The 24,144-nt window shown below is 36.5% G+C and overlaps 1 protein-coding gene across 11 annotated transcripts in view; it reads left to right on the top strand.

The window, feature by feature from the left end:
• The window catches only part of Dmd (dystrophin), a 2,209,767-nt gene that overhangs the window by 1,814,372 nt on the left and 371,251 nt on the right, over window positions 1-24,144 (top strand). For all 11 annotated transcript variants that reach the window (XM_028881805.2, XM_037198928.1, XM_037198927.1 and 8 more), the window contains one exon: window positions 5,615-5,771. In XM_028881805.2, the coding sequence (XP_028737638.1) occupies window positions 5,615-5,771 (157 nt within the window). The remainder of the gene's footprint in view (window positions 1-5,614; window positions 5,772-24,144) is intronic.

Raw genomic sequence — 24,144 nt, forward strand, 5'->3', positions numbered from 1 at the left:
AGCAAATTGCTTAAGTACTTTAATGCTATGAGACACTAAAATGAAGAGGTTTGACCAGAAACAGATGGTCTCTTCAGCTTCTCTTCCAATTCTGCAACTCTATTAAATCTGGGATAATACTTTAAAAACTCAGACAAATCATTGTGTTTGTGTGTAGTGAATGTACATGTTCACATGTGTATTACCTGTGCCTGTGAGTCGATGCACATGTGTGCAGGAGGCAACAGGTGATTGTCAGTGTCTACCTCAATTGCTCCCCACCTTATTTTTTGAGTCAGAATGTCTTGCTGAAGCTTAAGTATATCAATTTGGCTAGAATGTATGGCTACTAATCCCTACAACCTCAGGGATTCACCTGTCTCTATTTCCCTGGGTCTGGGATTACAGATACACACCATCATGGTTGGTTTAATATAGGTGCTAGGGACCCATACAAACATTCCCATGCTTGTTCAGCTAGCACTTTACCAATTTATTCCTCTCCCTATTTCCTTGGAACTGATTTGTTTATAACAGTACGAAAGTAAATAGGATACTTTTGAGAAAAAAATTGTTTGAAATTATATAGAACTAACTCATTGTTCCATTTAAGAAAAGTGGATCATTCATTCTATACTCATTATCATATCATATGTTGTCCACAAGATGTACTAATAAATAAATAGTCAGTGATAGTTCAGTTTCATAGAACAAGATAAAAGATGGAAATCAAGTAATATTTTCACTTATTCATAGAAATTTGTACACACACATATATATATATATATATATACACAGACTGAGTAATGAGATTGTTCAATGCCAGGATGATAATTAATAAAGGAAAGTCTTTCTCATGCTAAAATCACCTATGCCCACAACCTTTCACTTTGAATTTAAAACTAGCAAGAATTTCAGAAGAGGTCCAGTGAATTTTGTTACAGAAGCAATATTTACGAAAATTTGTTTAATCTGTATTCAGATTTTACTCACGTTATTATGCATACATTTCACTATGAAAATTATTTAATATGTTATTGATATAACTTCAGCAAATTTATATTTTATATTTTTATGCTTGGCAGAAAAATGTGTAAATACTATATGAATTTCATGTTTATTAAATTCTGAACATTAGTTTGAGAGACAGGAGCACTAACATTCTTCAGCAACAATGAATAGCAGTTAGAATAGAGAGGTTTTTTTATTTCTATAGAGGAGAACAAAGAATGTGCAAAAGGAAGAAGCAACTTTCGACTTTTGAGTGGGAATAAAAGCAACTTGGACACTGAGTATCTCTGACCTTTTTCTTACTCTTGGAATGTTAATTATGTTGGAAGTTGGAGTTCAAGGCCCAGCTGGAAAAGAAAAATGTTTACCTCTCTTGGAGTTTAATTCTCTCTCTTTACTTAAAGCTCCGCAGCTCCCACTTTATTTCTGTAGTTCTTCATTATTTCCGCATCTGTACCTTTTCTTTGTGTCTGCTTAAGTGCTATTGTATCACACAGGGCCACAAAGGACATCCAGGGATATATCACTAGTTCTATAAAGGAAGTCAAAGTGAAGAATGAATTCAAGAGAACACAATTTGCTTTAAGACTATGTGCTTTTCAGAGTAAAGTTTTATTAAGGATTTCAAACTAGGCATCAACCAAATCACATTTGAAATATCTGTATCTAGAGAAATAACAAGCACTTTATCATCCCGTATAATTCTTAGAATGTTGTCTCCGAAGAGTTCTTTAAATATCAAGCAGCACACCCCAGTACACCTAAAAGCCCTATGTTTTACTTAATCCTTATAATTTGTGGATTTTTTTTTGTTTTTCAAAGATCAGCACTTATCTTTTTAGAGTCTAGTAGCCACCAAGCTCTTGTCTTCACTAATAAAGATTAATAGGGAGTGGGTAGATGCTGTGTGCCTCTTCAAACTACCTCTTTTTATTTTTTATTCAGTTGGTAGGGATAAATAAAATACATTTGACCACTAAGAAGAGGTCATTTTTCTCTAGGATCTAGAATATTTGCTTAAAACCAGGATAATTGAGGGTTTTTCTTATCTAAGGGTGACTTGTAATTCTCAATTCCCATGTGTAAATATGGCCATATAGCAGATATGCCTCAGCAGTTGTCTTTAGACCTCTAGTCCTGCTTTTCCTCAATTGCAAAGCAGGGTGTTTGAACTGTAATCTCTAAGGCTTGTCTTAATGCTAACATCCTTTGCTAACAACGACAAAAACATCTTTCCAAATACAGGGAACAGCAGCTATCAAATCCCCCCCCCCTTTTTTTTCCAGGAGATAGCTTTTCAAAGACAAAAAGAGGCTAATGTTCAGAAATATTTGATAGGCAGTAATTAAAATAAAACCAGTAGCTTCTTCCAACATATAAATTGTAAATGTCTTAGAAATATTTCACAAGATCAACATGCTAAAATAAAATATTATTCAACCTAATATAGTTTCCTTATATTTAAATTGCCTTTAAATCATGGCATGCTTTAAATCATGACAAGGAAACTTTTTCCTAGAAAGACCCACATAGAGCACAAAAGAACTAACTAATGCTTTAAGAAATTATTTCTCACTGTTGTTGGAGCTCAGCTGAAGAGCTCTGAAAGCACTTCTTAAAATTGCTGCGATTTGGGGAGCAGGGCCTGAAGATCTGGATTTCAAACACGTTATTCTAAACTTTCATATATACTGAAATTTGAGAACTACCACTTTGAATTATTTTAAATTGGATATGATTTTCTGACTATCTAAGTTCCAGCCCTTTCCTACAATCCCTGTCTTAACCTTTTGTCTTTATGTCCTGTCTTCTGGAAGGAAAAGAAACAGTCATTGATACATACTTAAGACAAGACAGGTGTGATACTGCACACCATTACTCCCAGCACTCAGAAAGCAGAGGCAGGCAGATCTCTGTAAGTTCACAGAACTACTTTAAGAAAATTAACAAACATTTTAAATTTTTTGGCAAATCCCATCCCTTTAGGACACATCTCTTCACCTAGGTACTTGACAGTTTCTCATGCGTTCTGGTCCCACGTCCTTCTGCTGCTCCTGTTAACAGTCTTGACTGGCCTCTCCTCCTGGCTTCTCACAGCCTTCATATCTTATGCTATGAAATCACTCTTAGATGTTTTAGAATTTAATATCCTCCTTTCACAGATGCCGCTCACTTAGGGAACTCAAAATGGTTTGTTGACTGACAAATAATCAGTCAGTACCATTTAATCTAGAAGTGTTTTGTTGTTGTTGTTGTTTTGGTTTTTCAAGATAGGGTTCCTCTGTGTAATAGCCCTAGATGTCCTGGAACTTACTTTGTAGACCAGGCAAGCCTCGAATTCACAAAGATCTGCCTGCCTCTGCCTCCCTCGTGCTAGGATTAAAGGTGTGTGCCACCACTGCCTGTCCTAGAAATGTGGTTCTGATACTTCCATATAACCAAAGCAGCAGCCTGTGATCTCACCATAGGCAACCTGCCCTGCAATGAATTCTCTTTTGGAATGTTCCACTACAGTAGTTTGCTTCAAATACTAAATAAATGGAAGACAAGCATTGGACATCCTCATTCCCTTTCCTCTTCTTATTGCAACCCAATGCCTCATGCAACTTAAAGACACACAATAAATATTTATTTAGCCAGTGTCTTTTCTACTGTTGACTGCTATTCCATGTGCCTTTGTCTGCCTACCTTTCAAACTATCCTGTCTGATAGTTTTTTTTTTTTTTACCTTCCATGCGACTAAACTGTAACTTTCAAACATTGCAGAGAATCCTTGTGCAGTACTCATTAGATTTCTTAAGTAGCTAGAATCTTGCATAGGGAATTCCCACTTCAGTTTGTCAGGGGAAAGTAATGGTTGTAAGATAAGGAGGAAATAGAAAACTAAAGAACTGACCTCTATACCAAATACAGTCTGCATGTATTCTTACATTGTATTCATATCACGGTATGATATGGTTAACTGATTGTATAGCAATATCATTAAAGACTTGAACTCTTTAGTTTCTTTCACTTGTAGTAAAAGTTTACATTTTTAATATAGTTATATCATGCATTATAGAATTGACATTCTTACAGATTGGAAAAGTGTAAAGATGAAAGAAATCTTGCATATCTAACCCTGAAAGACAACCTGGTTGTCATTCCATATATTTACATGCAAGGTCAAGCATGTGCTTACAAATGTATAACTAACTACATACAAACATCTTACAAAAAAATAAAAATTTGCATTTCTTTATTGTAACCCAATTTCTCATTTTCCATATGCATATACATTTGCCTGTGCCATCATACTGAATATTACATAAGAGTTCATTATGTGACATTACAATCACAGAAGTAATAAATTCCTTAGCATTGAATATTTACAGTTTATGGTTTATCACAATGATAAGCAATGCTGTAATTAATACTTCTATAACTATAACTTTGTGAGTTTCCCCAGTTGCTTTCTCCATATTCCTAAAATTGAAGATTTATTGGCACGTTTTAAAGACCTTTATGACTTCATTAGAGTATCTTTTGGAAAATCTGAAACAATTTAATACATACTCCGGTAATTCTAATGTCAGAAAGAGAGTTGTATTGGAAATATCTGGTCAAGTCACTGAGCAGATAAGGGAAATGTTCTTCTACCTGCCTGCTTTGCATTAAATTTCATGGCAGCCCTAGAGACTTTAGTGTGTTTATGTTATAGGCAGCATTAATTTTATGAATTAATTAGTGTTTGCTGATCAAATGTTAGTGATGCAGCATGGTTGCAGATTGACCTGAGGAAAAAGCACTGTAACTTTCTCCTTTGTTTTCTGGATGATGATTTATTTTATTAATTTAGTTTCTCCTTCTCAAATGAAATGTGGCACAAATCACTCATTTGTATATTCCTACATGGCCTCTAAGGATTACCATGTTCTAAATACAGCTGATGGTAAAAGACTCGGTCTCCTGCATAAATTATTCATGTTTAGGGGAAGCTATCTCTTCACTGTGAGTTTTTGTCTCTGCACATTTCACACAGAGGAAACAATGAGAAAAAAAGTTGGAACTTGGTGAAAAACAAATCCCAGGTTCAGAGGAATAAAAAAGGGTAGAGGGACAAGAAGCATATGAGAAGTAGAGCAGAAAGGACCAGACACCAGACAGAAGGAGGCAAAGGGAAATACTGTCCAGGGTATAAGAAATGGAAAAGTCGAAATGTGGCGAGAGACATTTCCATTCCTCAAAGCAGAAAGAATTCCAGTATGAGTCACATGGAAACTAAGGGGTTTTATTAGTCACTGGGTCTAAGTCTTTTTCTACTAGAAGCATGAAAAATCATTGGCTGAAACAGGATAGGAAAACATTTTATTCCAGCTTGCAGGCCATGCCAAAAGTCTCAGAATTCTGTATGTGGAAAGAAACATATGGCAGAATGTGGCCTTGCCTACACATTGTCTTTGGAATACTCCCACCTTGTTTTATGACTCGCAAAATCAGGTAGCTAGAATTTTATTAACAGCTATGATATATAGCTCATAATAGGTGTGTATTATGACAATATCTAATCAAGGCAATGGAATGAACAGATTCATCAATTACAAATCAAGATATTCTGACAAAGCATGCTCCTGTTCATTTTTAGGTCCCATTTGGAAGCCAGTTCTGACCAGTGGAAGCGTCTGCATCTTTCTCTTCAGGAACTTCTTGTGTGGCTACAGCTGAAAGGTGATGAGTTGAGCCGGCAGGCACCTATCGGCGGTGATTTTCCAGCAGTTCAGAAGCAGAATGACGTGCACAGGGTAGGATGTTTTAGAGACTAATGATTTGTGCATAAAAAGCATTACATGACTATTTTTAAATTGTATTTAATTAAAAAATTGAATGGGAGAGAAATATCTTAGTCATTTCATCCAATGATTAATTATAAATAACCCATGCCCTTTATATTTTTGTCAAAAATACCTGAATCAGTAATTTCACTTTTGTCTGTTTTTAAATTCTTCTGATCGTGGAAAATATTGAATATTCATAAAAGTAGACAGAACATTTCAATAAACACTGATGTGCATTTCAAGATATCAACAATCCTCAATTCATGGACTGTCTTATTTCTTCTATGCTTCTATTTGTTACCTTGTCATTTTGAAGCCAATCTCAGTCAAATTCCACTTATTTTAGGAAGTCTCTCAAAAAAGAGAAGGATTTACTTTTTGTAAGTAAATACAGTTATATAATACTATAAAATAACTATTTCATATCAAATATCCATAAATATTCCATTTTTCTCACATATTTCACATTTTTAAGTTCTCTGTTTTATTTTAATAATCAAAATGAGATCCATATATTGCATTTAGTTAATTTTTTTGGTGTAATAGTCACATAATTTCTCCCTTACATTTCCTGCTTCCAAACCTTCACATATACCCTTCCTTTTTAATCTCTTAAATTCATGGCCTCCTTTTTCATTAACTTGTTACTGCATGCATATATATATATATATATATATATATATATATATATATATATATTTCCTACATACAATCTGCTCAGTCTGTATAATGTTACTTGTATATGTATTCAGAACTGACCATATGGTATTGGATAACCAATTGGTGTGTTTCTCTCTGGAGAAGACTATCCCATTCTTAGCATTCCTTAGTTTCCTGTCAGTCTTTGTGTGGGGTTGAAGCCTTGTGAGCTTTCTCTTGTCTCTTTTGGCATATCTGTTGTCATCTTTGTTCTGCTCATATTTAGGCAGTCTTGTCAATGACACTTTACAGGTGTAGCTTCTAACATTGCTAATTGATACAATCTCACTGCAAACTCCATGCTCCTCTTGCTCTTATCCACCCCATCTTTTTCAGTGTTTACTGAGCCTTTGGTAGAGGAGCTGTTTTGTAGGTGTGTCCACTGGGAGGCCCCAACAACTCTGCATTTGGTTTAGTTGTGGTCTTCTGTTATTGTCTCAGTCTGTTGCTAAGACTTCTTTTGGTTAGAGGTGAGAACTACAGTTGTCTGTGAATCTAAAGATAAATGTTTAGATTGTTGTTAGGGATTACAGTCATTTAGTAAAGTGGTGGTTGTAGTTTCTCTTCCACAATTCATGACTTCACTAGCCCTGGCTAGTTAGACTAAGTTTCCAATACCAAATATGGATCCCTCTTGTAGAGCATGTCTTAATTCCAATTGGAGAGCTTTAAGTTACTGCCAAGGCAGATATGTTACTACTAGACCCTTAAGGTTATAGAGCCATGCTGGTCATTGTTGTGGTTCATAAGTTATATATATATATATATATATATATATATATATATATATATATATGTGTGTGTGTGTGTGTGTGTGTGTGTGTGTGTGTGTGTGTGTGTGTGTGTGTATGGATAGGAGTTTTGGTTGTTTCCTTTTTTTTGGAAGATTTCTTGTCCAGTCTTCAGGGAAGAGGATTTCAGGACAATCCTAAGTCATGGAACTCTGGGCCCTGTTTCTGAAGTGCATGGCATCCTCAGCAGTAGGGACTTAACCTTCCAAATCCCGGGGGAGCAGCAAACAAAGGCAATACCAATAGCTTGTATGTTTTGCAACTCTCTTGGACAACCCTGACTATGCTGGCTAGTTTTATGTCAACTTAGCACAAGTTAGAGACACTAGTGAATAGGGAGCCTCAGTTGAAAAATGCCTCCATAAGATTGAGCTGTAGCTAAGCCTCTAGGGCATTTTCTTACTTAGTGACTGATGTGGGAAGGCCTGGGCCATAATGTGTGAGACCACCCCTCTGCAGGTGGTTGGGAGTTTTATAAGAGAACAAGACAAACAAGCCATGGGGAGCAAGCCAATAAGCAGCATCCTTTCGTGGCCCATCAGCTCCTACCTCCAGGTTTTAATGGTTCATGTGTAGATGTAACCAACCGTCTTATTAAATAAGAAACACAGAACCAATGTAAAAGAGAAAGCCAAGAGGTCAGAGCTCAGAGCTAAAATCTCACCCTTCCTCCTGCAGTGCTCCTATCTCCCTGAAAGAGACCTATTTCCTATGTGTATGTCTTTAAATAATCTTTCTGTTCTGCCTTCTCATTGGTTGTAAACCCAAACACATGACTGCCTCATCACTGTCTGTATGTACAGACCCCCAGGTCTTAAAGGCGTGTGTCTCCAGTGCTGGCTGTATCCCTGAACACACAGAGATCTATGGGATTAAAGGCATGCACCACCACCACCACCACCACCACCACCACCACCACCACCACCACGCTCTTTCTATGGCTCTAATAGCTCTGACCCCCAGGCAACTTTATTTATTAATATACAATTAAAATCACATTTCAGTACAAATAGAATACCACCATATTCATGAGTTCATGTCTTGACTTCCTTCAGTGACTGTAGTATGGAAGTATAAACCAAATAAACCATTTCCTCCCTACTTGCTTTTGACCATGGTGTTTTATCACAACAATAGTTACCCTAACTGGAACATGGACCAACAACTCAAAAGAGAGCTTCTCATGTCTGATATTGGGGGTTTTGTTAGGCAGTCTGTTTCTGGGATGGAACATTATCAGCCCCAACTTATTTATTAGCTTCCTTTCCTCATCAATTTTATACCATTTATATAATATTTACAAACTAAATATCTCTCTAATGTTCAGACTAATTAGTCATTCTTTCCCTAGCATCTTTCACCAGTGGCCATTTTTTTATTTAGTTTTTGTTTTGTTTTGTTGCATTTCTGTCTTCTCAAGCAGGTTCTGAATGGGGAAGGCAAAATTTTAATATTCTTCACATTTTAAAACCATATAGCCTAGTAGAATAGCCGGTGCATAGTAGATACTGATAAGTGTTTTTATTTTCAAATGGGAGTAAAAGGTCCATACACGGAAATGAACAGTCAACAAAGATAAATTACCATCAAATGACAAAACCTTGATAAAATAGTAATACTTCTATATGTTCAGTCTTTGAAAGAAAGATCTCAGCCAATGGTAGCATCTTCAAGACAGGTCAGAGGCTCAGTTATTCCAGAGAAGAGGAATAGAAGTTTACAAAAAGAAAAGAAATATGATGACCAGGAGGTCTTTGAAAGACAATGCTAAAAAAGCTGTCTGTTTCTTTGGCTATTTCTTTTTATGTGATTCAGATTACTAAGTCTTTGTAGGAAGTTGAAATTTAATATGGCTACACTTTTAAATGTCCTAATTTTGAGCAGCCCAATATATACATATATATATATATATATATATATATATATATATATATATATATATATAACATTCATTGAGAAGAATGAACATTTTTTGTTTTGTAAAAAGATGTTTTTGTGGTTTTTTTTTTTTTTAGTTTTCCAAGACAGTATTTCTCTTGTGTAGCTTTGCACCTTTCCTGGAGCTCACTTGGTAGCCCAGGCTGGCCTCGAACTCACAGAGATCTGCCTGCCTCTGCCTCCCAAGTGCTGGGATTAAAGGCGTGTGCCACCACCGCCTGGCCCAAAAGAGATGTTTTTTTTTTTTGTTTTTTACACAATGTGTTTTGATCATATTCTCTCCCCTTCCCTAAACTGTCTCAGATTCTCTTCAACACCCTACCAACCCAAATTCATGTTTCTTTCTATCCCAAGAAATATACAAAGCCCCACAATAACTAAAACAAACTAAAAAAAAAGATAAAGAATACGAAAACAAAATGCACAAGGAAAAACAAAACAAAACAAAAAAACATGGGGTCTTTATGTGTTGATCATCTACTCTGGGGCATAGGGCCTGCCCTGGATTTTGTTTGATATACCCAGTGTCACTCCATTGGAAAAATTTTCCCAGGAGTTATCAATTGCAAGTCACTTCTTGCATAAGGGTGGGATTTTTGTCTACTTTTCCTTTTTAGTGTGAGATTTTGTCTGATTTGAACCTGTGCATCTTGAGTGTGTTGTCACAGTCTCCACAAAGTCATATGAGTACCAGTCCTGTTGTGTCTGGAAGATTCTACTTCCTTGGGGTCATCCACTATCTATGGTTCTTATTATCTTTCCTCCTCCTGTTATGAAGAGAACCATAATCATTTTAAATAAAATTCATTGTATGATATAGTAAATTGAGACTGAATTAGTATATAAAATAGATAATTTTATTATAGATCCAAAAACAAAAGAAAATGAATCATTTGGAAAGTTCACTAGTGGTAAATAAATATAGATTTTGACTACTATTTTGTTCATCAGTGGAAAGACAGAGAAATTGGTCAACAGAATTGCCATGACCCCCTTTTCCAGCATTTTGTTATAACTACTTCTTTCTTGTCCCTGACTACTTGGTCTGGTAACTTACTAATTGAGCTAATACTGCTCAAATGCTTGTACATAAATTCTCAGTCTCCATTAAAAAATTTCAGGTAAGTCATATGTGTTGAGAAAATGGGGGTGCTGGAGTTAAGAGTGTGCTTGAGTTATTGATCACTCAGATATATGCCTATAGGTTTTAGCCCACTTATCTTTTCTCATTTGCTACAAGTTCCTCTATTCTTCCATGTTTGCCTTCCTTCAACTATTACTCAGATTCAGTCATCAACCATTTGAATAACTGAATATCCTTTTGTAAAGTGTGTTGATCTATTTTGACACATATTTTAACTTGTGATTTGGCCCAATGGACAGTTGAGCTTCTCTTGATATCTGTAGGGTGGTGGTTGTCACAAAGCCTTGTCCTTTCTCAGGGAATCTGTCACTCCTAGGTGTTGATGAAAGCACAGTTTATACCCAGTTTTACTCTACAGTAGCTCTGTTAGAGCTGTGCAACAAAGGTTTACCCAGCAATAGCACACTTGCTGCCTGGATAAAAAGAATGAAGGAAGATCCTTTGAAGCGGGATTTTCTGTCAGAATACCAGAACTCAGAAAGAGAAAAAGGAAATGCATTCAGTATAAAACTCCATCAAAATGTAGTCAACAATACTTTTTGATTTCTGCTTTTATTAAACATTTGTTTCCCTTCCATGTTTCCAGTATCACATTTCTCTGGTTCTTTATTAGTTTAGTGATTCAATTGCTGTGTATATGACTGCTGGGCTGGATGTCAAGATGGATCACTTGTAATCATAAATTTATGCCCTGTGCATTTTCAGTGTCACTTTTAAAAATTGTCCCTTTACTATCTGTGGTAAACTATTAATGCCTTTGAAGACTGCTTTTGATTGGGATCTCTCTCTCTCTCTCTCTCTCTCTCTCTCTCTCTCTCTCTCTCCCCCCTCCAACTGCAGTTTTCCCCCTCCTCTCCATCCAGCCCTTCTCTCTCACCTCACCTCTGTTCTCCACATCCACTCCTCCTCTGTTTCTATTCATAAAAGGGCAGGCCTCACGTGGATATCAACAAAACATGACATACCAAGTTGCAGTAATACGGCCGGGTGATGGTAGTGCACGCCTTTAATCCCAGCACTCGGGAGGCAGAGGCAGGCAGATCTCTCTGAGTTCGAGGCCAGCCTAGTCTACAAAGCAAGTTCCAGGAAAAGGCACAAAGCTACACAGAGAAACCCTGTCTTGAAAAAAAGTTGCAGTAATATTAAGCATATATTAAGGCTGTATAAGGATACACAGTATGAGGATAAGGATTCAAAGGCCAGCAAAACATCAGAGACAACCCCTACTCCCACTGTTAAGAGTTCCACAAGAAGACCAAGCTGCACAAACTGTCACATATATGCATAGGCCCTAGATAAATCCCATGCAGGCTCCTTGGCTGTCAGTTTAATCTCTGTGAGAGACCCTGAGCCCAGGTTAGTTGATTCCAGGTTAGTTGTCTTGTGGTGTCCTTGACCCCTCTGGCTCCTACAATCCTCCCCTGTCCTCTTCCACAGGATTCACTGAGCTCTGCCTAATGTTTGAGTGTTTCCATCAGTTCTTGGATAAAGCCTCTATGACATCAACTGGGGTAGTCACCAATCCCAGCACATCCAATAGGCAAGACAGACTGTAGGTCAAAGATCATATACCTAGGCTAGTGTCTCAATCCCTCCATTGGAAGTCTTCCGGAGTCACAAGAGATGGACAATTTGGGCTACATATCTCCTATTGCTGGGAGACTTAGCTTGAGTCTTCCTTGTAGATTCTTGGGAGTTTCCCTTGGAGTAGGTTTCTATCTCACCCCAAAATGTTCTTTTTTCCAATTGTCTCTTTCAGTACTTTCTCCTACATCCCCTATCTGATCTCTCATGTTCCCATCCCCACACACCCCCAGTGAACCCACAAAATCTATTCTATTTCCCCTTCCCAGGGAGATCCAAGCATTCCCCCTTGAGTCTTCCTTGTTGCTAAGCCTCTCTGGTCTGTGTATGATAGCATGTTTATCCTTTATTTTACAGACAATATTCACTTATAAGTGAGTTCATGCCATATTTGTCTTTCTGAGTGTGAGTAACCTCACTAGGGATGATTTTTTTCTAGTTCCATCCATGTACATGCAAATTTTATGATGTTATTTGTTTTTAACAGCTAAGTAATATTCCATTGTGTAAATGTACCACATTTTCTTTATCCACTATTCTGTTGAAGGATGTCTAGATTGTTTCCAGATTCTGGCTATTATGAATAAAGCTAATATTAAACATAGTTGTACAAGTGTCCTTGTGGTATGATTGAGCATTCCTTGGGTATATGCCCAAGAGAGATATAGCTGGATCTTGAGATAAAGCAATTCCCAATATTCTGAGAAACTGCCCTATTGATTTCCAAAGTGGATGAGTGGCTGTACAAGTTTGCACTCCCACCAACAATGGAGAAATGATCCCGTTTTGGCCACATTGTAGCCAGTATGAGCTGTCACTTGTGTTTTTTATCCTATCCATTCTGATAGGTATAAAATGGAATCTCAGAGTCGTTTTGATTTGTGTTTTCCTGATGGCTAAGGATGTTGAACATTTCCTTAAGTGTTTTTCGGCCATTTAAGAATCATCTGGTGACAATTCTCTGGTTAGATCACGATACCATTTTTAACTGGATTATTTGGATTTTTGATGTTTAGTTTTATGAGTTCTTTATATATTTTATAAATTATCCCTCTGTCAGATGTGGGGTTGGTGAAGATTTTTCCCATTCTATAGGCTGTCCTTTTGTCCTGTTGAAGGTGTCTTTTGACTTACAGAAGCCTTGCAGTTTAATGAGGTCCAATTTATTAATTGTCGATCTTAGTGTCTGTGCTACTGGTATTTAGTTCAGGAAGTTGTCGCCTGTGCCAGTACATTCAAGGTTATTTCCCACATTCTCTTCTATCCAGTTTGGTGTATCTGGATTTGTGTTATGGTCTTTGATCCACTTGGACTTGAGTTTTGTGCAGGGAGATAGATATGACTCTATTTGATTTCTTCTACATGCTGACATCCATTTAGACCAGCATTTTTTATTGAAGATGTTTTCTTTTTTCCATTGTATAATTTTGGCTTCTTTGTCGAAAATCAGGTGTAAAAGATATGTGGATTTACTTCTGTGTCTTTCCGTCAATTCCATTTATCTGACTGTCTGTTTTTGTGCCAATATCATGCAGGTTTTATTCCTATAGCAGCTCTGTAGTAGAGCTTAAAATCAGGAATGGTAATACCTCTGGAAGTTCTTTTATTGTACAGGATTGTTTCAGCTATCCTGGTTTTTTTTTTTTTCAAATGAAGTTGAGTATTGTTCTTTCAAGTTCTGTAAAGAATTGTGTTGGGATTTTAATGGGGATTGTGTTGAATCTGTAAATTGCTTTTAGTAAAATGGCCAATTTTTGCTATGTTAATCTTACCTATCCATGATCATGGGCAATATTCCTTCTTCTGATATCTTCTCCAATTTCTTTCTTCAAAGACTTGAAGTTCTTATCATGCAGGTCTTTCACTAGCTTGGTTATAGTTACATAAACATATTTCATACTATTTGTGACTACTGTGCAGGGTGGTGTTTCCTTGATTTCTTTCTCTGCCCATTTATCATTTGTATATGGGAGGGCTACTAATTTTTTTAGTTAATTTTGTATCCAGCCACTTCACTGAAGGTGTTTATCAGCTGTAGGATTTTCCTGGTGGAATTTTGGGGATCACTTATGTATACTATAACATCATCTGCAAATAATGATATTTTGAGTTCTTCCTTTATAATATGTATCCCTTGATCACCTTTAGTTGTCTTTTTGCTCTATCTAGAATTTCATTTACTATATTGAATAGATAAAGAGAGGGTAGACATCCTTGTCTTGGGAAACCTCTCCTAGTCAGGATTTCTATTACTGTGATAAAATGTGATGAGCAAAAGAAACTCAGAGAAGAATAGGTTTTATTTCTGCTTATAGGCCATCATCCAGGAAGCCAGGTCAGGAACCTGGAAGGAGGAACTGATACAGAGGCCAGGGAGGCGTAACACTTACTGCCTTGCTACTCCTGGCTTACTCAGCCTACTTTCTTACATCACCCAGGGCCACCATCCTTAGAGTGACACTGTCCACAGTGATCTGGGTCTCTCCACACCAACCATCAATCAAGAAAATGCATTACTATCTTGCCTACAGGCCAGTCTTGTGGAAGCATTTTTTTCTACTAAGGTTCCCTCTTCCCAAATGACTCAAGATTTTATAAGGTTGATTAAACCAAAAACTAGCCAGTATAAACCAATATCCCATTAAAATATCAAAAGTTGAAACTCTGATCAAATGTATAGTTCATTCATTTTATTGTTAGTTTATCTAAGAATGCTTAAAATTGGTGAGTTTATATTTTTGTTTATCTTTAGACTAATGATACAATTTCATAATGTAATCACTCTTGTTTGCTGTGGTGAAAAGGTCTATAATTTTACAGTAGGTAAAATGCCAAGATTGTCCATATAAGTTGTTGGGAAATGCTGTTTCACTTCTGAAAGTAGTCTTTTCACCCATGAGAGAATATCTGTGTTCCCCAAACCAGCTGGGCAGCATAACAACTTTAAGTGAATGGCTCTGAAGTCTAATTAATAAAATAATGCTCCATATGTGGTGAAGTGTTATAAATAATTAAAACTCAAATATGCCTTAGCAAATACAAACTGACCAATTTTTATATCTTTGAAATATATTATCCTGGCTATTTTACAGTTACCAATTAATTACCTCACTACAGTGACTTGTTTTCAATTAGTGTGTATTATTGTGGTCCAGATGTATTTTTAAAACTGACTTCCTTTGTTTTACTTGAGCAGCCACTAAAGTGATATTTATTACTTATCTACTTCTGTGATTAACCTAGAGAGAGTCTTAAAGGAAAACATAATGGGGAATATTCAGATTGCTGCAACAAACCAGGAACTTATTTAATTCCCATCTTTGTATCCCAGATCCAAATGGAGATTAGATCTTGATCATAAGAACACTGTAGGTAATGACTTTTTGTTTGCACTTTTACTAATGAAATTGTTTGCTGTGAGGTTTTCATCTTTCAATTTAAAAATCTATGTAAGTCCTTCCCTGGAGACCATTAAGGACATCTTCAAAGCTTCCTGAGAGTTTTCTGGTTACAATTTAGATGGAAGTAATCAATACATACATTATTAAAACAGTGGACAGAATGTCATTATAGCCAGGATGCTGTTGACAAATGAAAAGGCTTGAATAAAGTAGTTTACTTATTCATTTGTCAGGTCATATATTATACATGTTAGATTTATTCAGATGTCATCACAAAGTGAGGCAGAGGATTATAAATTCAATAAAATTATCCCCAAATCATATTGTAGATTTTACATTTATTTAGGTTAATTCTATTATCAATGCTGGCCTACTTAGTTCAGCTTCATTTTAGTGTGTGTATTAGCTGGATAAGTTCTCTGTGGTGTCTTTCTATAGAAATAGAAAATGCCTTTTGGAATGTTCATTCCAGCATTCAATAATCTGGTCTCTTGGAGTTCTAAATATTCTCATTCTCCTACAAAGTTACATTTTTAGCTATGTCTGATCTAAGTTGTCTTGGTAACTATGTTGCAGGAGTTAGACATCTTTTTATCTATTCTTTATTACTAATACAAGAAGCTTTGTATAAATGTGATATTCTATGCAGTCATACATGGAGATGCTGAATAGTAGAAACTTCACATTTATTTTTAGAATTGCATTTCTAGGCATTTGAGGAAATCTTCTTCAAACTAGCTATATCATCAAAATGTAAGAATGCAGTCATCTAGGAACAGCTTCTTTTTTAATGACTATAAGAAGATGAAATGTGAGCAATTTACAAATTGATTTCAGCACCCAAATCTTTTTCCTACTTTGTCAAATTATTTTGATATCTTGACAAATTCTTTTAAGTATAATATTTGTATAGTATTTTATCTTTTCAAAGCACTTTTACACAGATCATTTAATTACAAATGAACCTCCAATCTTTTTCTGTGTTCATTTATTCCTCCAAAAAATTGTAGAAAACAATCTTATTGTCATAGCTAACAATGTAAGAACTCAATGATTCTTTACGTAACACCTTATTGAATGTCTTCTATACTACAGAAGTCAGAGATACAAAAGTGAATCATGAGTCCCTGCCCCCTGCACATCCACAGTAAACCAATAAATTAATGTATGAAACAATATCAAATATTAGTAAATGCTACAAAGTAGAAATCAAGTAGGAGTAGAGAAAGAGAAGGAGGTAATGTTTTAATAAATATCTGAGTTAGTGAGCAAAAATTGGAGAGCGGGGGATAATTCTGAACAAAGCAAGCAGAAGTTTCAGAAGCCCATATGGAAAAAGAGATTTGGAGTATTCATGGTAAAGTGAGATGCACAGTATTTATTGTAGGATATAGGAGAATGAAGCAATGCTGGTTATATAGTGAGATAAGTGCCAGATGACAAATAGTTTTGCAGATCAGAGTTTGAGGGGGGATTTTATTCTATGTATAGCGAGACATCACTCACTGGAAGGATCTCTAGTCATATGATAGCACTTGATTTGTCTGTTTTGAGGTTCTTCAGCTGCTTTGTGGATAACTGACAGAAAAAGTATGGTAAAGTCATCTAGAAAAGACATAATGTTGACTTGGGCTAGAAGAGAAATGATAGATCTGTTGAAATGTTATTTCATCTAAGATTAATTCTAATGAGTCACTTGATAAAATATATGTTAGATGGGGCATGGAGTGTGGGCAATGCAGTCAAGGAAGACTCAGAACCCTATATCTTGAACAAATAGCAGACAGGCAGTATCAATTTTGTAGGTGACAGAAAGTAGAAAATGAGCATGTTTGAAGGTTTATGGTTGAAGCTAATCAGGGGTTTCATTTCCATCTTCTGTTAAAAGACAGGACAAATAGTATGATTCAAAATTTATCCTCTTCTTACATTTGACAGTCTTGAATTTTGGTTGATTCACAAGACTGGATATGACTAATTTGTAATATGCTTTTCTAATAATCCATTTATTTACTATCAACACCAGAATTCAGAGTTTAGGCTCAATGACTTAAAACTGAATTCTCTAAATGGCTATAGGAACAGATTGGATTTTCCCCAGTGATTTCTCAAGGTCAGCTCAGAACTTAACAACTCTGTTGTCAGTGGGAAGTAACTTCCCCAGTGGTTTTTGGAAATAGCCCAGAATGAAGATTGAAGTCAAACAGCTGTTCAAGATGCTGTGTGGGCAATAATCCATTCCTCAGTAGTATCAAAGACATGTGAGGAATCCAACCTTTATTCTATTCCATGCTCTTGATTTCAGAGAACACAGCTTTTGTTTTAAAAGGCTCCCATGAAAATAAATCTGAGCAAGGAGTTTGTGAGGAAACGAAAACATTTACCAATATATACTCAGAAATGTTTTCTCATAAACAGCATTTAAAAAAAATTGATCTATCTTGAAATACATCTATTTACTTTCATTTTTGCTTCAAAATTATTTAGACATTTTTCTAAATTAATTCAATTGTTCATGTTGTTGACTGTCTGAACAATAGCTAGGTGTATCAGACCCTACGATTGTTTCTCTTAAATTTTATTCAGTGGTGGAGTGAAATTAAGATGCAGCTCCTTTCACGTTATTTAAAGATGACTGACTGTATAGCCATACTTATAGAGTCAGAGAGCAGAACAGAGTTGGCAAATGTTATGGGAATTATTACTCTTTGAGTAGAATTTAAGTTACAAAAAATGAGTAAATTGCTATCTATTATACAACACAATTTCTATATTTAACAATACTACTGCTTGCTCTTAAATTTTTGTTAAAGGGTAGAACTCATGTTAAGCATTCTTATCATAGTTTAAAAAGATTACAATGACCTTTTATAGCCCATAAGCCTGTTTTCATAACTTTTTAAATGTTAGTTGGCTCAGGTGAACATTAAGGTAAGGTTCAGTCGTCCTGGTTTTGTTCTTTTTCCTTTGTCTTTATTTTATGACCATGTATAAAATTTGTTTAGATTCTTGGTATCTTCCTGTCTTGTGCCACATTACTGAACCCTTTCCATTTTCCAACGTCCTGGTTTTGAATTACTTGAGAATTGATGTTCCATAAGTCACCATTTGTTAAACTATTTCCTATGTGTTTGGGACTCAATATGTTGGCCTTTTTATGTGAGGAAGTTCGTGAGGATGGCAGAATGTTTTCTGCAAATCTTATATACAAAATCAATAGAAAAGGGATGCCAACAAGGTAAAAAAAAAATAGTATGAGAGCTAGAACAATAATATAGGATGCCAATACTATTAAAAGCTGATCAAGTTACAGATAGGACTGTCTTAATATCCATACATATGTCTGTTCTATAACCATTTATATTAATTGCTTTTCTATTAGTGTGGTAAAATACCATGGCCAAGGCAATTTATGGAAGAAAGAAATTGGTTTGGACTGGCAGTTCCAGAAGTTAGAGCCCATCAGATGGCCGAGTGGAAGTAGGAGACAGCAGCTGCCTGGAGCAGCAGCTGAGAGCCCACATCTTAAACTACAAACAAGAAGCAGAGAGAGATATAACTGAATGGTGCAAGTCTTTTGAAACCTCAAAGAGCCATCACCACCACCAGCACCATCACCACCACCAGCACCACCACCACCACTACCTCCACCACCTTCACCCCCTCCACCCCCTCCACCACCTCCACCACCTCCACCACCTCCACCACCTCCACCATCATGACATACCCCTCCAGAAAGGCCCCACTTCCTAATTCTACACAAGCAGCCAACCTGAGACCAAGTATTCAAATTCCTAAGGTTCATGGGAGGCATCTCATTCAAACTACCACAGCCTTGGTTCAATGAATATAGCTACCATCAAATCACTCTAAATGTTAATGGTCTGTCTCATATTCTCTTATTTACCTAATGGTATAAAATGGAGGAAAATCCTCCAAACAGTGATTCATACAAAAAGACCTTGGAATGTTTGAGGATAAACATCTTCTTTTAGAAACCACTAAGTTTAGCCGGGCAGTGGTGGCGCATGCCTTTAATCCCAGCACTCGGGAGGCAGAGCCAGGCGGATCTCTGTAAATTCAAGGTCAGCCTGGGCTACCAAGTGAGCTCCAGGAAAGGCGCAAAGCTACACAGAGAAACCCTGTCTCAAAAAACCAAAAAAAAAAAAAAAAAAAAAAAAAGAAAGAAAGAAAGAAAGAAAAGAAAGAAACCACAAGTTTGCCAGCCATGGAAGCACATATCTCAGCACTCAAAAGCAAAAAGAAGTATCACAATTTTTATAGCAGGCCATAGTCTTCTACATAGGAAACACTTTCAAAAAGGAAATGAAGAAAGGAAGAAATGAAGGAAGGAAAGAAATTGAAGAAAGCAATGTTTTATATGGCCACCACTAAAAGAAATTACAGCCAGTTCCTCAAAAATTACAGAAAACTTTGGATCTGGAACATATGAGCAAGCTCAGAATAAGATCTGTCTTTTTCCCAATTGACAGCGTTGTTCACAGCATTGTTTTTAGTTCTCTAATGATTCATAAGGTGAGGCTTTTGCCTGCAGGCCTGTTGATTTTGTCTAAATCAAGCATGCACACACACAGACGCGCACACACACACACACACACACACACACACACACACACACACACTAGTATTCTCTGATTTTTATGACTTGATAGTCTCTTTTTAATTTAGCAATATTTATTGAGGGTGTACCAAATCATACCTATAACTTTATCAGTCAGTAATGATAAGTATAAGAATTTGAGAACTGGAAAATGTAGTTATCCAACTTGACATCTCACAAATGAGGATAGGAGATCTGTGGAAAATTTAATGACCTTTACTGTGGCCAGTCCTGGCCTTGCCAGATTTGGACTCTGGGGCCCTTGCTACATGAAACGGCATTGTAAGGTGGTTTGGTCAAGTTCTGCTGAGTTAGACAATGATGTGCAGTCAATCCATCAAATTACATTCTGAATAACACAAATAAGACATTGACACTTCAATAGAAATATAGATAAAATTTAGCTACAAAGAAGCTGCAAAACAACTGAAACACATGAATGAATTAGTTCATTGAGAATTTCACACAATGTACTTTGATCACGTTCACCCTTCATTCCCTCCCCTAACTTCTCTCAGAATGATTCATACCTCCCCTCCTTACCCACTTCATCTACCTGTCTTCTTTTTTTAATGACCTGTTGAATCTAATTCATGCTGTCTATTGAATTTAATTCATGCTGTCCATATAGTCCTGGCTTTAAGACTATCCAGTGGAGCATGGTAAACCTACTGGAACCACACCCTTAAACTGACTCTCCCTCATCCAGAAGCTATCAACTTTCTACAACTCCTTAATGGTAGGGGTTTATAAACTCCCTCCCCCTCCATGTTAGAATTCTGACTGACTTTATCTTGAGCAAATCTTGTGCAGGCAACAAGAGATGCTGTGAGTTCATTAGAAAAGCAAACTTATTATGTCTAGAAGAAACTGTTCCAATCCAGTTCTCACTGACATCTGTGTAATGGCAGACAGGTAAAGCCACGGAACATGTGGTGACATAATGATTAACAGAAATGGGCTGAGTTTAAGTGTAAGAGCTAGTCAGTGGTAGACCTAAGCTAATGGCCAAACAGTTTTAATTGATATAAGCCTCTGTATGTTTACTTGGGTGAATGGCTGTGGACCAGGCAGGACATAGGAAAACTTTCAGCTATACCTCTGGCTCTTACAGTCTTTCTATCCTCTCTTCTGCATTGGTCCTTGTGCTTTTGTGTGGGAGTGATGTAGATGTCCCATTTTCAGCTGAGTATTCTACTGACACTTGTTCTCTGCACCTTGACCAGTCATGAATTTCTGACTTCACAACCATCTACTGTATAAACAAAAAAGACTTCTCTGATAAAGTCTGAGAACTGTAGTAACTTGTAGGTATAGAGATGCAAACTTAAATGGCAGTTTGCTACTATCAGCATTTGACAGAATGATATTGGTAGTAGGTTATCCCTTAGGGCCTTTGAACTCACCAACCATGGATCTTGGCCAGATTTATAGTATTAATCCTGAGTTTCATCCTGTGAAGCAGGCCTTGAATCCAATCAGAAAATAGTTGATTACACCCATAATATTTGTGCCACTATTGTACTTATACTGTACAATAATGTATCTTGCCACACTGTCCAATATTACAGTTTAGTGTCCACATTTAGGTAAGAGTGGTGATGACTTTTTCCTCCAGCAGCCAACATAGTACCCTCCAGTTCAATGAAAGCTAACCAGCAGAGTGAAAGCCACCTTTTCAGTATCAACTTGATTTTTCCTTGTCCCATGACCAATGTGTATGGTGTCTTCTGCAATAGGGTTTACCTTCAAATTCTGATGGATACAAAGACTGCTCAGGTTTTTTTCTAGTTTAAGATTTGTAACACTTGAGTTCAAAACATCTAACATGACCTTAGGTAAACATTTGCTTATCTGTACCTTAATTTACATTGGTGAAATATTAATTATATAAAAAGATGTCCTAATTATACCAACTTAACTAAACAATTGATTACCCAAGGAAAAAATTAATTCCTTACATTTTCCCTACCTTATATCTCCAGTTGTAATCATTTCCCTGCAAATAACACAACTTCATTCTCCTTTGTAGATTAAAAAATCTGTTTTGTGCCGGGCGGTGGGGGCGCGCGCCTTTAGTCCCAGCACTCGGGAGGCAGAGGCAGGTGGATCTCTGTTAGTTTGAGGCCAGCCTGGTCTACCAAGTGAGTTCCAGGAAAGGTGCAAAACTGCACATAGAAACCCTGTCTCAAAGAACCAAAAAAAAAAATCTGTTTTGTATGTATATCATATTTTCTTTATCCTGTCCTCTGCTGTTGATCACCTAGATTGGTTCTGTTACTTAGCTCTTGTAAATACTATTGCAATAAATACTAACACCCAGGATTGCTTGTCACATGTTAGCATGGGGTCCTTTGCTAAAAAGACAGGAGAAGTAGAGCTGGACCATATGATATCTCTATTTTCAAATAAATAATGTTTTATTAATTTTTTAGAATTTCATACAAAATATTTTGGTCATTTCTACCCTCTCCTCCACTTATCTGTTACCAGGTTGTTGTTTTTTTAGAAGAGACTATGTGACAGTAGGTGTCTTCTTCCTCTAGTTCTTAGAGTCTTCTCATCCCCACATTTTTTGAGTTTTATGTGAAACTTCTATATTAGTCTCCATGGTAGCTGGAATCATGTGTAGTCCCACCAGCAGTATATAGAGTCTGTCTTGTACATACCCTTGCTAGCATTTGCTTTTGTTTTCTTATTGATGGTCATTTTTTATGGACTGAAGATCAATTTCAATGTAGTTTTTGTTTTTATTTCAGTGGTAGCTGATGAAGTTAAAGTTGAAGGTGTTTGTATGCTTATTGGTCAATCGTGTTTCATCTTTTAAGAATTTTCTGCTCATTTCATTAGTCCATTTCTTTACTGTGTGGTTCGATTTCTTCTTCTGTTTTTATTTCTTTGTTTACTCTAGATAGATATCAATCCTCTGTCATATGTATTGCTAATAGATTTTTTCCGACTTTATATAGTCTGTTTCTTCACTTGATTGCTTCTCTTGTATGACAGATACTTTTGTATTGCATGTAATCTCATTTGTCAATTCTTGGCATCATTTCTTGAGCAGCAAACATCATTTTAAATAAATTTCTTGCTTGTAACTGTCTTTTTAGTATAGACTTTATTAAATGTGGTGTCAATTTCCTACATGTATATATAGTACATGCTCTTTCATTCATGCCCACTACCTCCTATCTTGCCCCCAGCTTTCTCATCCCCCATTACCCTATATGTCTCTGTCATGCATATGTTTTCTTTGTTTTATGACTCACTGAATTTAATCACTGCCATCCAGGTGATCATGAATTTGTCAGTAACTACTGGGTATAGACTAATTTCTAAATGGTCTTAATAAATAAAAAACCACAGAGCCAGAAATTTGGGTTAAAGCCCAAGAGAAAATCAGAGGACTAGGACAAATCATGAGCTAACCTCACCTCACCAACTCTGCAGTTTCCAAAGAAAGCGACTTCCTGTATACTCATGTTTATATGCCTTTTCTGTCCTGTTCTCTCATTGGCTCTCTCAGCCCAGCTACATCACTTCCTCTTCCTACACAGCTCTGTCACTTTCTGTCTGTCTGTACAGACCTCCAGGTCTCTATTGTTGGTACTGGGATTAAAGGCGTGTGTCCCACTCTTGACTGTGTTCCCTACTGTGGCCTTGAACACACGGAGATCCTGCCTGCTAAGTGATAGAATTAAAGGCATGTGCTACCACTGCCTGACTTCTTTGTTTACTTATAATGGCTGGCCTTTTTCCTCTGATCTCCAGGCAAGCTTTATTTATTAAAGCACAAATAAAATATCACCACATTGCAGCACAAGTGGGTATATAATTACAGAAAATGGAACCCTTCTCTCAGAATATGTTCAGTAAGGAGTGGCATGGACTCCTGGAGCCTCTCTGATGCATGATTGACTGTTTACAGACTCAGTATTTTAGAGACAGTTCTGTGGACTTTAGAGAATAATGTACAATCTTTATATGTTGGTTGGAATATCTTGACTGCTTCTACATTTGTTTGCTCTCAGTATAACTTAGATGTAATTTTCTCTGTTGATTTTTAGTTTATGTGAAATATGTGAATGGGGTATTAAAGTTACCCACTCTTTTTTACTATGATTTATCTGACCCTTTATAATCATTAGAGTTTACTTTGTGA

Source organism: Peromyscus leucopus, chromosome X (assembly GCF_004664715.2).
Source record: "Peromyscus leucopus breed LL Stock chromosome X, UCI_PerLeu_2.1, whole genome shotgun sequence".
Lineage (NCBI taxonomy): Eukaryota > Metazoa > Chordata > Mammalia > Rodentia > Cricetidae > Peromyscus > Peromyscus leucopus.